Here is a 17498-nt window from a genome sequence, read left to right as displayed (position 1 = left end):
AAGGCCTCCATTCTAATTCCTTTTTTATTATTATATAACCAACACTATATTTAATGAAGCCTTGTTGTTTTACAGTGGATGCTGGTCTGCAGGAGGTTTTAGATGAACATAAGATCGTTCTGAAGAGGAGATGTGAATGTGTGACTGAAGGAACTGATGAAACAGGAAGTGGAACCCTCCTCAACAGGATCTACACTGAGCTCTACATCACAGAGGGACAGAGTGAAGAGGTTAATACCCAACATGAGGTGAGGCAGCTGGAGACAGTTTCCAAGATGAAGACCCTTCATGACACTCCAATCAAATGCCACGACATCTTTAAAGCCTTTCCCGATCAACAGGAACACATCAGAGTCATTCTGACAAATGGTGTCGCTGGCATTGGAAAAACCTTCACAGTGCTGAAGTTCACTCTGGACTGGGCAGAGGGTTTGGAAAACCAAGATGTCAGTCTGGTGATTCTGCTTTCGTTCAGGGAGCTGAACTTGTTCAAAGATGAGCAGTACAGTCTTCTCAAGCTGCTCCATGTTTTCCATCCAACATTACAGAAAGTCAAGGCAGAGGACCTCGCTGTCTGTAAAGTTCTGTTCATCTTTGACGGCCTGGATGAAAGCAGACTTTCATTGGATTTCCACAACAATGAGGTTGTGTCTGATGTCACACAGGAGTCATCAGTCAATGTGCTGTTGACAAACCTCATCAAGGGGAATCTGCTTCCATTGGCTCTTGTCTGGATAACTTCCCGACCTGCAGCGGCCAATCAGATCCCTCCTGCATGTGTTGACAGGGTAACAGAAGTAAGAGGCTTCACTGATGCCCAGAAGGAGGAGTACTTCAGGAGGAGAGTCAGTGATGAAGAGCTCTCCAGCAGAATCATCTCACACATCAAGACTTCCAGGAGCCTCCATACCATGTGTCTAATCCCAGTCTTCTGCTGGATCACTGCTACAGTTCTGGATCACATGTTGACCACAGAGCAAAGAGGAGAGCTGCCCAAGACCCTGACTGAACTGTACTCACACTTCCTGCTGGTTCAGACAAAGAGGAAGAAGCAGAAGTATGATGAGGGACATGAAACGTGTCCACAGGAGCTGACAGAGGCAGACAGGGACATTCTCCTGAAGCTGGGGAGGCTGGCGTTTGAACATCTGGAGAAAGGAAACATCATGTTCTACCAGGAAGACCTGGAGCAGTGTGGTCTTGATGTCACAGAGGCCTTGGTGTACTCAGGAGTTTGTACAGAGATCTTCAAAAGAGAGAGTGTGATCTTCCAGAAATCAGTCTACTGCTTTGTTCATCTGAGCGTTCAGGAGTTTCTGGCTGCAGTCTACATGTTCCACTGTTACACCAACAGGAAGACAGAGGTACTGGAGGACTTCCTGAATGATGAGGATGATAGCGATGAAAATTACTGTGAAAACGATGATGATGATAATGAAGATGTGAGGGAAGATGATTTTTGGGAGATGGATGATGATAATTATAATGTAGAGGGGGAGGAAGATGTTGTTGGGGAGATGGATGATGATAATTATAATGAAGAGGGGGAGGAAAATGCATTTAGGGAGATGGTTGGTGATGATGCTGACAGAGACCTAGGTGAGTTCCTGAGGAGGGTCATGGAGAAATCCCTGAAGAGCAAAAATGGTCACCTGGACCTGTTTGTTCGCTTCCTTCATGGTCTCTCTCTGGAGTCCAACCAGAGACTGTTAGGAGGTCTGTTGGGTCAGACTGACAACTGTACAGAAATCACCCAGAGAGTCATAAAAAACTTGAAGGAGATGAGCAGTGATGAGATCTCTCCTGACAGAAACATTAATATCTTCCACTGTCTGGTGGAGATGAACGACCACTCAGTTCATCAGGAGATCCAAGAGTTCCTTAAGTCAGAGAACAGATCAGAGAAGAAACTCTCTGAGATCCACTGCTCAGCTCTGGCCTACATGCTGCAGATGTCAGAGGAGGTTCTGGATGAGTTGGACCTGAATAAGTACAACACAACAGAGGAGGGACGACTGAGACTGATTCCAGCTGTGAGGAACTGCAGAAAGGCTCGGTGAGTCCAGATGTGGTTAACATTATAAATCAGTGTACATTAGGGATTCAGTTCTTAACAGATGTTGATGATGAGCTGTTTCAAATGTTGATGTTTCAGTTAGTTGTGTTTCTGGCTGTCAAGTAAATGAACATTTATTCTATTTACTTCTTACTAATAGTTGTTACTTTTGTCAGTTTTTTTCCACATTTCTCCTTTGGGAGAATCTTAACCTGATTAAACTAATGAAGGTGTTTAGAGGTCATGTTTGAGGTTTTATCACAACAGTGTTTTATCCCAACATACAACAGTATTTTTACAGTAACCAGTGAATGCAGCAAAGTTATTATTAACTCAGTAGATTCTGCAGGGTGTCTCATTATCACACATCCAGGGCATACCTGATTATTTCACTCCACAGTTTAAATTAGGATCTGTATCATTCTTCAGAGGACATTTCTTAAAGTCTAGAAAATTCATTCATTTATTCATTCATTCATTTTCCGTAACGGCTTATCCTGTTGGAGGTCGCAGGGCTGGACCCTATCCCAGCTGACATTGGGCAAGAGGCGGGGTACACCCTGGACAGGTCGCCAGACTATTGCAGGGCTAACATATAGAGACAGACAACCCCATTCACGCTCACATTCACACCTATGGCCAATTTAGAGTCACCAGTTAACCTAACCTGCATTTTTTTGGATTGTGGGAGGAAACCGAGTACCTGGAGAAAACCCACACTGACAAAGGGAGAACATGCAAACTCTGCACAGAAAGGGCTCCCCCACCCTGGGTTCGAACCCCCCACCCTGGCTGGGGTGTCATGATGGTTTCAGAGCAATTTTATAATGGCCATGGAGGATGTTAGGGGATATCACAGCACATCAATACCTGAGACTAGTTTTTATGAATTGGCTTTTAAACAGTTTTAATTATTTATGTTCTTTTTATTTATTATTACAAACTAATTTAAATTTACTTCTGTTTTGAACTGTATTCCATTTTGTATCTGCTCTGTATATAGTCTATTTTATGTCTTGAAAGAACTGTGAACTTGTTTTTGAAAAGTTTTTTATAGAAAAATCATTATTAATATTACTGTTATGTAAATAGGATGTGTTATTGAATCAGCCACTGTGGTCACAAGTGACAGGTATGTGATAATGTTGAATGTTACAACAGTAATTTGGTAACGAAGTGGAAAAAGTCATCAGATCAGTGAACTGATCTGTAATGTCAGTTACACAACAACATCTATATAAAGTTTAACATTAGCATTAGCCAGTAGCAGGTAGCTTATAAAGAAATCTCATCATCCTAACTGTAATTGTTCACTGAGTTGTAAAAATGGTTTTCTAATTAAGATTTCATCATGCTAACTTTGTGAAGACATACATGGGATCAGATCACACTGGCAAATGTTATGGAAGCCTCGATGTAACTCCATTATCTCTGCCTTCATCTGCAAGATTAAAGCAAAACACAGATTAAAGTCTGTGGGATTGAGATCAAGTGATGAGAATTATTGTTTCCTGTCAAACACAGTGAGATAAGATCAGCTAACTCACTGATGTGAAGAGCAAATGTTCATCTAAATAGAATCTGTCAAACTGTTTCATCATCAAATACATGAAGTAAATATAAAGTGTCCTCTGTCATAATAACATATTTGTAATAAATATGTCATGACAGACTTTATAACTGTGGACTCTCAGAGACTCACTGTGAAGTTGTGGCCTCAGCTCTGAAGTCCAGCCCCTCCCATCTGACAGAGCTGGACCTGAGTTACAACAAGCTGTATGATCCAGAAGTGAAGCTACTTTCTGCTGGACTGGAGAGTCCACACTGTAGGCTGGAGACTCTGAGGTTGGTTCACTGGCTGTAGTTTTTGCTGTTCTTTGTATTTATTCAACTCTAATCCTTCACTGAGGTTTCATATTTTTGGTTCATATATTTTGGGGATTAGCCTGAACACAATTCTGAAGACAGCTTTTTTCAGAAATGTTCAGTCTTTCCAAATGCCTGACTATATGGTATTAAAAGAGATGAAAAGTCTCACTGCAAAATAACAGCAGACCTTTAACCATGCGTGGAACAGGTTGTGGCACACAGCTTGACAGCGCTGGAAAACAGCTTGACAACGGCTTTAGTCCCTCCCATAGCGCTAACTAGTTAATGGTAAATCCCCCCTGCTGTGCTGATTTATTGTTTTTTATTTGAACCGAGAAACTGCTGTTTCATGGTATGATGCCAGACCAGAGTCAGTCAACTTGATCTCAGTGGAGTGAGCAAATTCAAAGGCCTGGACCCAGGCAGCCATTCAAGGTCTGTTTGGGGATTTTAGTTAGTTACTGCAGAAGAAAAAGGACTCTCTGATGTAATGACTGCAAAAAGATGTCAGATGAGACTAGGGTTTGTGAATGGGAGCAACAACAGACTGTATATAGTTTTTAAAGTTTCTGTTCTTTAACAAATCAAACTCTATTTAGGAATTAAATAACTTTCATCTTTGAGGAGTGAAACATGGAGTTTTTGCAGAGATCTTTTGATCATAAAGTTTAGTAAAGTTTTAGAAGCTGGTTCTCTGGTTCTGCTGCTCATCTGAACAGGGCAAAAGGTGCAGCACTCTAAAACAAACAAGTTCTGCACCAACTTAAAGTCACTGAAGTGATGATTATGAATGACATCATCAGATTAGATATTCAAGGCCAGCAGATCTAACTGTTGCTCTGTTTACATGTCATCATTGTCTGATTATTTGAAGTCACAGACCTGTAGACTGAAACAAAGACCAAATGAATATTCTGCTTCAGAAACATATTTGTCTTAAAGGAAAGTTTCATATTTTTTCAGGCCTCTCAGTCCAATGCTCAGGTGTCCATATGTACATTGAAAGAGTTCTTAATGTCTGTAATCTGTCTGTAATCATTCCTTCTGTCTGTACTGTCTGTGAAACAATCCCCTTATAACCTAACTCCAATGTTACCAGATGGAGGACAAAATCCAAAGTCTTGTTCTGTGTAAAATTGACTCATAAAGATGGTGTAAAACTAATCTGACGCTTCAGCAGTCTGAGTTACACATATCAAGTGTGTATGTTGTGTTTGACCGTGTTTCCTTGTTGAGCTGCAGTGGAGGAATAGTAACTCAAAGAGGGTATTTGGTCCTTAATAGTCTGTAACTCTGGTGGACACCCACTTGATCTGTCTCACTCAGACTGCTCCATATTAGTTCCAGCTGATCTAATGGAGTCATTTTTTTTTACCGTGCAGTTGTGTTATGAAGACACCACTTCACACTCAGTGTGGACAGGAGGAATGATTACTGCCGCCAATAACTCTGTTAATGTACATATGACGTGGCTGTTGTTTTAAGACACACTGAACAAATGTGGAGCCCTCTTTCAAAAACATCTGATTAATGGATATCATTTATTTCTTTATTTAGATTGAGTCACTGCAGTTTGTCAGAGATCAGCTGTGTTTCTCTGGCATCAGCTCTGAAGTCCAACCCCTCCCATATGACAGAGCTGGACCTGAGAGAAAACTACTACTTGCAGGATTCAGGAATGATGCTGCTGCGTGATTTTCTGGAGAGTCCACACTGTAGACTGGAGACTCTGAGGTCAGACACTATTTTTTACCTTTGTGCTGAGGTATGTGAAAGTTGTAGTGACACTAAACTGCAGACATAAGGCTTATATTTATGAGTTAAAATCAGAACTGATAACATTAAAAGTGAGATTGGAATGGTAGTAAGTAAGTTTTTATCATTTTTATAGTCCTGAATCACAAACAAGTCTCAGATATTTTTACAATCTGCACAACAAATGACATCACCAACATCTGACATGACTTCTCTGAGTCTTCGATTGATTTGAATATGAATGTAGTGATATGATGAAATTATCCATCCATCCATCCATCCATCTATCCATTGGAATCATCTTATCCGGGGCCAGGTTGAGGGGGGGAGGCAGGCTGAGCAACACACTCCCCAGCAACACTTTCCAGCTCCTCTAGTGGCATCCAGAGGCATTTGCAGGCCAGATATGATATATAATCCCATTCAGCACCTTCTGGGTCTGCTCTAAGGCCTCCTACCAGTTTCACATGCCCGGATAACCTCTAACGTGAGGCGCCCAGATGGCATCCTGATCAGCCATTGAATCACCTCAATGGTCCCTTTTGACGCAAAGGAGCAGCTGCTCCCCTCGGATGTCTGACCTCCACACCCATCTCTAAGGCTGAGCCCAGCCACCTTATGGAGGAAACTCATTTCAGCCACTTGCATCTGCGATCCTATTCTTTTGGTCACTACCCAAAGTTCATGATCATAGGTGTGGGTTAGGACACAGATGAACCAGTAAATTGAGAGCTTTGCCTTTTGGCTCAGCTCCCTCTTCACCATATCTATCCTGTGCAGCGCCCACATCACTGCAGATGGGATGCCAAACCACCTTCCCCCAGCTGTACCTTGAGATCCTGTCCATGAATATCACAAACGAAATCAGTGACTAGAGACAACCCTGGCGGAGGCCAATACCCACTGGAAATGTGTTTGACTTTTTGCCAAGTATGCAGACACAGCTTTCGCACTGGTTATACAAGGACAGAAAGTCTTCCTCCAAAGCCTCTCTGAGCTCCTCCCACACCTGGGCTTTTGCTTTGGTGACTGCCACAGCTGCAGACCTTCAGGCCTACTGGTACCAGTCTGCTGCTTCAGGAGACCTCTGGCCCAACCAAGCCTGAAAGGCCTCCTTCTTAAGCCTGACGGCGTCCTTCGCTGCTGGTGTCCACCAATGGGTTCATATGGTGCTGCCAAGACAGGCACCGATAGCTGTCTGACCACAACTTTTAACACCCTCCTCCACAATGGAGGCTTTGAACATGGCTTACTCAGATTCTATGTCCCCAACCTCCCCCAGGATGCACAAAGACTTTTTCCAGCTGTGGGAGTTGAAGACCTTGTTGACTGGGGGCTCAGCATTCCAAGTTCACCCTCACTACATGCTTGGGCTTACCAGGTCTGTCCAGCAGACTCCCCTGCTATCTGAACCAACTCACCACCAGGTGGTGATCAATTGACAGTTCTGCTTCTCTCTTCACTAGAGTGTCCTAGACATACAGTCACAGATCTGATGATATGACCTCAAAGGTGATCATCAGTCTTTGGCCTAGGGTGTTCTGGTACCAAGGACTCTTATGAATGCCTGAGTCCCCACCCCTAACTACCACCTGTCACACAATGCACCTGGTCCTGATGCCTATCCCTGTAGGTGGTAGGCCTATAGGGTGCTGATTATAGATGTTTCCCCCAAAGAGTTGGTTTTCATAATTAGTCTCCAAGTGAGGATAGCCATATTTTCTCAATTTGAATACTCACATCTGAAACATCAGGATGTTAGTGACAACTGTAACTTACTTCATGTATCATAATAAACTGGCCTTTAAATGAGTTGATCCTGTTTAACCTGTCAAAATCCCACATTTCACAAAATCAAATCACATCTTATAGTGTGTAATTATTGTAAATTTATTATATTTGATAAACACCTCTTATTTATGTCAATGCAGCAGAGCAATGTTGAGCTACAGATTTAACAATATTTGTTTTAAGATTTTTATTTGGCTTTGGCCTTCATCGGGTAGCACAAAGGGCCGCAAGCTGGAATTAAACCTGTGACTGCTGTGGCAAGGACATTGCCCTTGTACATGGGACCCCTGCTTTACCCACTGAGCTACTGGGTGCCCCAGATTTTACAGTTTTGTTTTTTTTTTTTACCTGTATCTTGTTGAGGTTAGCTGTTAGGAGTTTCCATTTTCTAAACTTCTACATTCTAAACCTTAAAGCTGCTACAAGGAACTTTTAACTGGATATGCAAAAGTCTCTCGTTTTTGCTGATGTGTGTGTGTGACCTACAACAGTAAATGAGACCATCGGTGTGAAGATAAGCTATTTCTATATAGTGTATATCCATACCTTTAGGAAACTGTCTCCAGGTCCGCCCCAGGTCGCTTCCAGGACGAAACGATTTACGGCACTCAGACGGCACACGTCATCTTACCTAGCTGCTTACATTTATAGTGACTCTTATAAATAGTCGCTATTCCTCCTCCTCGACCCGACGTCCGCAGGGAGTTAAAATAGCAGCAATCATTGGGTAAAAGTTCTGTGAAAGCACTGGATTCACCAACAGTCAGCCATCAGTCACACAGAGAAAATCCAATCCTTGGGAAGTCAGGAAATCCTTCAGGATAAACGTTTTGTTCGTTAGCGATCTAGCATTTACCAGCCCAATCCTGGCAGGAGCCGGCGGGTCCATGGCATTAGCTGTCCGGGGAGCCACACACAGAGGCCGCAGGTTGCGCAGATTCACCCCGTGCCAGCAGGGACGAGGAGAGCAGGGGCCGCGGGGCTGGAACACCTCATCTGGGCCGACAACAGGTACCAGCCAGGCGTCGACAGGGTCCAGCGAGTGCTGAGAAATAAAGAGGCGAGGCACCGCTCCATACTCAGTCCAAGAAGCCGTGGAAGTGCTCGCCAAATAGGCCTTCAGCCTTACAAGCCGACTGCTGCGTTTACCCCGGCAGCAGTGGCACTTACGCCGGAGAGGTGGAGCCAGGGCACGGCAGAGGTGAGCTGGGATCCCCAATAGGAGCGGGGGCAAAGTTTTCCCGTCTTGTTGTTTCATTCATCCCCAAAACAAACACATGTGCGAGCCAGGTAAGCGTCTTAACGACAATACGCGCTAGAGCTCATGGGAAATGTAGGCTTCATTCCGGCAAAACACTACCACTTTTGTCCACAGGGTCGCCAAAATCAACTCAAAATGAAAGTTCCTTGTAGGGGCTTTAAGCTCTGATCTCTGCAATTGACTGAAATGATAAAACATTGAAAGATTTCAAGCAGGAACGTTGTCTTCTTAAGTAACATTATTTATTCTGTATTCAGATTGATGAATTGCAGTTTGTCAGAGATCAGCTGTATTTCTTTGGCGTCGGCACTGAAGTCCAACCCCTCACATCTGACAGACCTAGACCTGAGTCACAATAACCTGCAGGATTCAGGAGTGAAGCTGCTGTGTGATTTTTTGAAGAGTCCACACTGCAGACTGGAGACTCTAAGGTCAGTTTACTGATTCTCTGTTACTATTGTGGATCTGCTAAGTTTAATTAACAATTGAATCAAGTTTATGTACAAACATAACTTAATTCCATAAAGTTGTAAATTCCCTTTTGTTCATATTTTCATTTTTATTGTATAAATTTAATATGCAGTCACAAAAAGCTTGTTTCTTTTTTTATAGTTTATTAATTGATTTTTTTTCTCAAATAAAGCAGTTTTGAGAAACCCCTTCCATAACAAAAACAATAGAGTCAGAGGGGAAGAGAAAAAGAAGAAACGAGGGAAGAGGGGAACATTTTGTGAAATAAACACAAAGTTAACCCACATTAGTACATGGAGATTCAACTCCACATGTCTACACAGATGCATGTGTGCATAAGTCAAACATATCTCGTCATCAACCTACAACAGACTGTAAAGTATTTCCCATGTTGCTCCCAAATCCAGACCAGCATTTATCAGAGAGATGTGGTTTTGTTTTGTGAGTGAGAATATTTTTTTTCTGATGTCATCTAAGAGGACATTTCTTAAAGCCACATGGAGATAGGGGGAGGATCTGCATTGTTCCATCACACAGCAATGAATACATTTATTCCAATGATTCTCCAATATTGATCCCCATTAAGTCTTAATTTATGACATCTCCAGAACATGTGAATCAAGTTACCTGTCTCATATTGTGGGCAAAGATAACATGGATTCATTGATCCTATGGAGTCTTTCTGGTGTCAAGTAGGTTCTGTGGATAATGTTGAACTCTAAAAGCTTACGGTGGCTGTTTTATGAGAAGGATAGTGCTTCCTCACATATTGATTCACTTTTACTGTCTTCAAAAGTACATTCCAAGTCCTGAACCCATTCAGTCCTCCTGTTTAGGGGTTTAGTCTCTGTAAGGACCAAAGATTCTGTTACATGTTAAGAACAAAATGCCTCTGGTGTTTTTAAAGACTTTCTTAACCTCACTAACTCTGCAAGGATGCCGACGTCCTTGCTTCCCTCCTCCTCTGTTAATGGTATCTCCCAGGCGTGCTACGTCAGCAAACCATGCCATATTTGGTATTGCTGGATTGAGGAAGCTCTTGATTTTTCAAAAATGACATTGTTTTTCTTTTATTTCTTATATATTTCGCACAAGACCAGCCTAAACACACACAGTCCAAAATCGCGATGAGCGGTGACAAATCATGTCATACTGTTTTTCGACGGAAAAAGTTACAGGATTACACGCGACCTTATGAGCGGCTGTTAGCATGGACAGCTGTTTTATAAAAGGTAAGAGTCTCCTCCTATCACTATTTTTGGCATCTAGAAAGTGGGGTCATAACTTTCACGTTTCATGTGTGGCTTTATTCTGGTGATATTTTATGGTGTTTCTGTGTCAAAAAACATCGGCTATCACAATCACGCCTGATTTCAATATGGTACAATGTTAGAAGCTGGCTTAGTGTTGTTTGATTACTGACAGAACTCTTTTGAAGCCGAGAGACCGACTTATCTTTTTGAGCTCTACCTGGGTCTTTTCATGGAAAAAACACTGTAGAATGGTCATACTTTGTGCTTTCTTCTTCAAATTTGAAACAAGTGTTCATTGATAGTGTGCCTACAGCCCCATACTGTCTTTATCTCCACAGATGAAACCACAGATAGTTATTCATCCTGAAAAACACTTTTTTATTTTAGGAGGCCCAAAATCTTCAATTTTTTACTGATTTCAAAGGGCCATTACTCTGTCTCTGTATCACCTAGAGTGTTTGTAACACTTTCACAAGAAACTTCAGGGAGTTTTCTTTCTGGCAAGACCTCATGCATGCATGTAGTCAAAGCAGTACAGAAGCTACAATCATTTCAATTTGGGTATGTCATTTTAGGCGTTTTTGCTACAAAATGGTAGCCTGGAAATCCAGACCCAAATCTAGAAAGATTTAGGGTCTGGCTATGAGTAATGAAAATGGCCCAACTCGAGGGGCGGCACCAAGCATGCATTTGTAAATATCACTACACGCAATTGGATAACACTACAACCAATCAGAACAATATACGGGGTGATGTATACGCTTAGCTACCAGCAGAGCTAACTGGTAGATTAGACTCTTGCCGTATCTGGTCGGCAAAACAGCAAAAACGTCCTTATTGCATAGGAAAGACTCGAGCGCCGTCTTCTGTTCCTCTTTTAGAGAAAAAGCCAAGTCTAACTCGTTCATTGTAGCGGCCAAAGCCGTTTCAAACAACTGGTGTTCATCCATAGCCATCTTGCAGTGTTTACTGACTGATTCCGGACTTCGCTGTCGCCATCTGTTTAGCTCGCCTCTTGCCCGCCTATATCAGATACACCGATGCGATTGGTGCAGCTCAGTTTCATGGGCATAGATAATGAGCATCATTACTGATTGCCAGAGTGACTCGCTGAGTAAATCCAAATTGTGCTCTTGCGAGAACTCTGGATTTCCAGGGTAACAAAATGGGGGTGGAGTGCAAAATTAAAGAAAGTGTAGAAAATATCCACTGTTAGGAACAGTATGTTTCTGTATACAGAGGATCCTCTGAACTCAGGTATGTTTAAACTTGATTAAATTTACTCACTGTTAATTTCAGTGTTTTCACAGAAAATGTCAGATTATTGTTATTGATCATTCAGAACATCCCCCCCCCCCCCAACACACACACACCACCACCACCACCATCTCACACACACACATATAGAAGAATTCTGAGAATCAATATAGTATTGATCCTCTAATAACAGACTTGACTGAGATCAGCAGCGTGTTTTTAATCTGTGTTGACATGAATAGGTGTATGAATGCTGTGGTGATATTTGGATGATGTCTGTAGAAGGTTGACATTATGATGACGTCATTTTAGGGAAAAGCTCATTGATTAGGACATAGTAATATTGAGATACACATTTAAAACCTGAAAACATCTGATTGGATTAATGGATATTTTTCTTCATCATTTATTTCTTTATTTAGATTGAGCCACTGCAGTTTGTCAGAGGTCAGCTGTGTTTCTCTGGCCTCAGCTCTGAAGTCCAACCCCTTCCATATGACAGAGTTGGACCTGAGTGAAAATGACCTGCAGGATTCAGGAGTGATGCTGCTGCGTGATTTTCTGGAGAGTCCACACTGTAGACTGAAGACTCTGGGGTCAGACACTATTTTTTACTTTTGTGCTAAGGTATTATGATGTGAGAGTTGTAGTGACATTGAACTGCAGACATCAGGCTGATATTTAGAAGGGAAAACCACCATCTCAAATTCATGTCAATGTGGGAGAGCAATGTAGAGGTAGATTTAAAACCATAATATGAAAAATAAAACCCTACACTCATCAGCACCATATCATTAATATTAATGAGAGCTCTATTTCATTTTTTGTATTTTACCGTTTTTAACCTGCATCCTGTTGAGTTCAGCTGTTTGGAGTTTCCATTTTCTAAACTGCTCTCTCTGAACACATAAACATACATACTTTATTCTTTATTCAGATTGAGTGAGTGCAGTTTAACAGAGATCAGCTGTGAGTCTCTAGCCTCAGCTCTAAAGTCCAACTCTTCCCAGCTGAGAGAACTGGACCTGAGTGACAACATGTTGCAGGATTCAGGGGTGAAGATGCTGGCTGTTGGATTGGAGAGTCCAAAGTGTCGACTGGAGACTCTAAAGTCAGTTCAGTGTCTTTCTGTTACTATTATTAGATCTTATATGTTTAATTAAGAATTGAACCTAATTGCTGGATGTAAGTTGTGTTATAAAGTTTTGTATTTGGCGTTGTTCATAATTTCAGTATTCTTGTACTAAATTTAGTTTTCAGTCACAAAAGAATTGTTTCTTTTTTACTTAACAGTGCATCTATTGAATTTTTCTCAAACACAGCAGTTCACAACACACACACATGCACACACACACACACACACACACACACATCTCATTAGATTATAAATGGATTCTTATCTTTATAATTTATTCTTTATTCAGACTGAGTCATTGCCGCTTGTCAGAGATCAGCTGTGTTTCTCTGATCTCAGCCCTGAAGTCCAACCCATCCCATCTGAGAGAGCTGGAGCTGAGTTACAATTACCTGCAGGACACAGGAGTGATGCTGCTGTCTGATCTTGTGAAGAGTCCACACTACAGACTGGAAACTCTGAGGTCCGTACATGTTGGAGTCAGTTTGATGAGCCTATTTGTTGTTCTCAGGTGGTATATTGGATAGTACAGTTGGATACAGTTAACATCCAATTAGAGAGTATCTTTAGGTACAGATATACTTTGCTTAAAGGGAAATTTCGGTTTATTTCAACCTGTCTCCTATTGTCCTAAATTTGTTTAAAGTGACTAGTGACATAAAAATAATAGTTAGCATGTTAGCCGTTAGCCTAGATACAGCCGCCCCGGCTATCGTAGTTATCGTAGCTATCGTAGCTATCGTAGTTAGCATGTTAGCTATCGTAGTTAGCATGTTAGCCGTTAGCCTAGATACAGCCACCCCGGCTGTATCTAGGCTCACGGCTAACATGCTAACTACGATAGCCGGGGCGCATTAGTAGCATCAGATCTGTTAAAACATGCTAGTCCACTAAACAAGCTTTTTTTCCACAAAGACCGCCTCATGTCATTAGGATACATGTCAGAGTGACAAAGTCGAAGTCTGGCAAAAAGTCAGCCATTATTCTATAAATCTTTCATAAAATAAATGAATGAACTTTTCAGGCTACTGTCCGGTTCTGCCTTCCAGCTGTTGCTGCTTGTTCTCGCGAGATTTCAGGTACAGTATGAGATCGCTGCTTGTTCTCGTGATATTTCGGCCGCGCTTTGGAAAGCAGAGCTAAATGGTAAACAAACATGGCACCACACCGGTAAGGTAAGACAACACGTTTACATGTCGTTTTCTATATGTTCTCTGACATTTATCCTAACGATATGAGGTGGTCTTTATGGAAAAAAAGTTTGTTTAGTGGACTAACTTTGCACTTGAAGGTTGCCCGTTCACTTACGTATTAACAGGTCTGATGCTACTATGCGCCCCAGCTGTATCTAGGCTAACGGCTAACATGCTAACTATTATTTTTATGTCACTAGTCACTTGAAACAAATTTAGAACGATAGGAGACAGGTTGAAATAAACCGAAATTTCCCTTTAAGTAAGAGTTTAAGGTGTGAGAGGAGATTGCAGCACTTAGTTCATTCAGGCTGAGCATCAGTTGCTCATCCATCAGCTTCTTGGTTAGCAGCTGACAAGTAACAACCAATAATATTCATAGTGTCTTCAATATGACCTGACACTTCTCACTGATTACTCTGACTGTGATGCGCTCACACCAATTTCTTAGTCTTGTTGATTTAAGATTGAACGTGATTGAGATTAAGATTGAACAGAGTCATTGAGAACTTCTTCAAACAGCAGAGCCTTTTCTGACTAATATGTGTGTATATTTGCTTTAAATGGCCAATTCCTTGACGTAAGTGTGTGTGAAATGCATCAGTGTATATACGTGTTGATTCTTCACCGTTAAATGTTGTTTACAGAGCAGTCACACTGACTATAGTCCAGATGAGTGATTTGGAGAAATTACCCTGCTCACCTACACCTGTCAGACATGATGGAGGTGAGTAAAAGCCCACTGAAATGCCTTAAAGAAACATAAACTGTTATTAAAGCAGGAGCATCACTGGAAGATTTTCTGCTGTGTGCTTTGTGGTGCTGGTTAATCCCAGCAAGTTCTTTGGCCTTGTTGTGTTCTGGTTTGCATGTTGGAAAGATGATGTCTTGTTGCAACAATGTCTTGAACCTCCATCTTAATTTTGTATCGACCCCCTTTAGACTTGGTCTTAATGTAAACATGATGTAAACTTTTTCTACATTTTGACTTAACTGGAGGGTTTGTTTATTATTTGATACAGGGGTTAAAGTTCTCTGGCATAGCACCGGATTTCCGGCGTGGTGAAGTTTCTGTCGGGCACGGGCATAAGTGCTGTGCAGTGCGAGCATTTCACTCGCATTTGCCCCTAAAAATATATATACAGTACAGGCCAAAAGTTTGGACACACCTTCTCATTCAATGCGTTTTCTTTATTTTCATGACTATTTACATTGTAGATTCTCACTGAAGGCATCAAAACTATGAATGAACACATGTGGAGTTATGTACTTAACAAAAAAAAGTGAAATAACTGAAAACATGTTTTATATTCTAGTTTCTTCAAAATAGCCACCCTTTGCTCTGATTACTGCTTTGCACACTCTTGGCATTCTCTCGATGAGCTTCAAGTGGTAGTCACCTGAAATTTTTTTCCAACAGTCTTGAAGGAGTTCCCAGAGGTGTTTAGCACTTGTTGGCCCCTTTGCCTTCACTCTGCGGTCCAGCTCACCCCAAACCATCTCGATTGGGTTCAGGTCCGGTGACTGTGGAGGCCAGGTCATCTGCCACAGCACTCCATCACTCTCCTCCTTGGTCAAATAGCCCTTACACAGCCTGGAGGTGTGTTTGGGGTCATTGTCCTGTTGAAAAATAAATGATCGTCCAACTAAACGCAAACCGGATGGGATGGCATGTCGCTGCAGGATGCTGTGGTAGCCATGCTGGTTCAGTGTGCCTTCAATTTTGAATAAATCCCCAACAGTGTCACCAGCAAAACACCCCCACACCATCACACCTCCTCCTCCATGCTTCACAGTGGGAACCAGGCATGTGGAATCCATCCGTTCACCTTTTCTGCGTCTCACAAAGACACGGCGGTTGGAACCAAAGATCTCAAATTTGGACTCATCAGACCAAAGCACAGATTTCCACTGGTCTGATGTCCATTCCTTGTGTTTCTTGGCCTAAACAAATCTCTTCTGCTTGTTGCCTCTCCTTAGCAGTGGTTTCCTAGCAGCTGTTTGACCATGAAGGCCTGATTCGCGCAGTCTCCTCTTAACAGTTGTTCTAAAGATGGGTCTGCTGCTAGAACTCTGTGTGGCATTCATCTGGTCTCTGATCTGAGCTGCTGTTAACTTGCGATTTCTGAGGCTGGTGACTCGGATGAACTTATCCTCAGAAGCAGAGGTGACTCTTGGTCTTCCTTTCCTGGGTCGGTCCTCATGTGTGCCAGTTTCGTTGTAGCGCTTGATGGTTTTTGCGACTCCACTTGGGGACACATTTAAAGTTTTTGCAATTTTCCGGACTGACTGACCTTCATTTCTTAAAGTAATGATGGCCACTCATTTTTCCTTAGTTAGCTGATTGGTTCTTGCCATAATATGAATTTTAACAGTTGTCCAATAGGGCTGTCGGCTGTGTATTAACCTGACTTCTGCACAACACAACTGATGGTCTCAACCCCATTGATAAAGCAAGAAATTCCACTAATTAACCCTGATAAGGCACACCTGTGAAGTGGAAACCATTTCAGGTGACTACCTCTTGAAGCTCATGGAGAGAATGCCAAGAGTGTGCAAAGCAGTAATCAGAGCAAAGGGTGGCTATTTTGAAGAAACTAGAATATAAAACATGTTTTCAGTTATTTCACCTTTTTTTGTTAAGTACATAACTCCACATGTGTTCATTCATAGATTTGATGCCTTCAGTGAGAATCTACAATGTAAATAGTCATGAAAATAAAGAAAACGCATTGAATGAGAAGGTGTGTCCAAACTTTTGGCCTGTACTGTATGTGCGAACTGGGAAAATGATTTAGGCGCACAGTGTCCGAGTAAACACAACGTACTGTTTACCATAATTGGCATCGGACATTTTTTTATCAATAACCGATCAAATAAATGTATTTTAAAACTCGCACCTTTGGCTCTGATACAGCCGTCTCCCTCCCTGCCTGCAGTCCCCACTGCACTGGGCTTTGTAACAATGTCCCGCCTACAGCCCCCTCTGATTGGTTACACGGCACAAGTGATAGCCAATCAACACTGACGCCTGTGCATGCTTTCACATCATGTCACATTGAGACACAGAGCACAGACGGAGCGGGAGAGGCTCCAGTAAGACAGCGGTAATTTTGAAGGTAAGGTAATAGAAACCAGACAGAAATGAAAGTTGCAATAAAAATCCTCTATGCTGAAGTTTTAAAGGTCACCACCACAACATTATATGATCCATTTCAATGATGACATGCTTGCCCAGAGGCGAAATTTCGACGTAACTGCCTGTTTAATTCACATCAAGCGCGATACAATTTTGCAAACACCCTAAATGATTTAGCTTCTAAAAATAAATAGCACCAAGGCAAAAAAGAGATGTAGGAGCTATAAGTCAAACAGTCTGGTAACCACTGAAAGTTTAATCTTTATTTATAAACTCATTATGCTATAAAAGTTTAATCTGAAAAGTAACTACTAAAGC

The 17498-nt window shown here is 41.9% G+C and overlaps 1 protein-coding gene across 9 annotated transcripts in view; it reads left to right on the top strand.

Moving 5' to 3' along the window:
- LOC117264751 (NACHT, LRR and PYD domains-containing protein 3-like) overlaps positions 1 to 17498 on the top strand; it is a 51445-nt gene that overhangs the window by 8958 nt on the left and 24989 nt on the right. For 7 of the 9 annotated variants that reach the window (XR_013488295.1, XM_078162988.1, XM_078162989.1 and 4 more), the window contains 8 exons: positions 76 to 2056; positions 3728 to 3901; positions 5483 to 5659; positions 8990 to 9163; positions 12136 to 12309; positions 12651 to 12824; positions 13138 to 13311; positions 14689 to 14768. Coding sequence is in view for 8 of the 9 variants with exons in the window: in XM_078162988.1 (XP_078019114.1) it covers positions 76 to 2056; positions 3728 to 3901; positions 5483 to 5659; positions 8990 to 9163; positions 12136 to 12309; positions 12651 to 12824; positions 13138 to 13311; positions 14689 to 14768 (3108 nt within the window). In the remaining variant the exon portion in view is untranslated. The remainder of the gene's footprint in view (positions 1 to 75; positions 2057 to 3727; positions 3902 to 5482; positions 5660 to 8989; positions 9164 to 12135; positions 12310 to 12650; positions 12825 to 13137; positions 13312 to 14688; positions 14769 to 17498) is intronic. The other 2 variants (XM_078162991.1, XM_078162992.1) reach the window with 2 other exon arrangements.

The sequence above is a fragment of the Epinephelus lanceolatus genome, chromosome 20, assembly GCF_041903045.1.
Source record: "Epinephelus lanceolatus isolate andai-2023 chromosome 20, ASM4190304v1, whole genome shotgun sequence".
NCBI classification, from domain to species: domain Eukaryota; kingdom Metazoa; phylum Chordata; class Actinopteri; order Perciformes; family Serranidae; genus Epinephelus; species Epinephelus lanceolatus.
The sequence above is the reverse complement of the archived record's forward strand: the minus strand, read 5'-3'. Positions and strand labels throughout refer to the sequence as shown.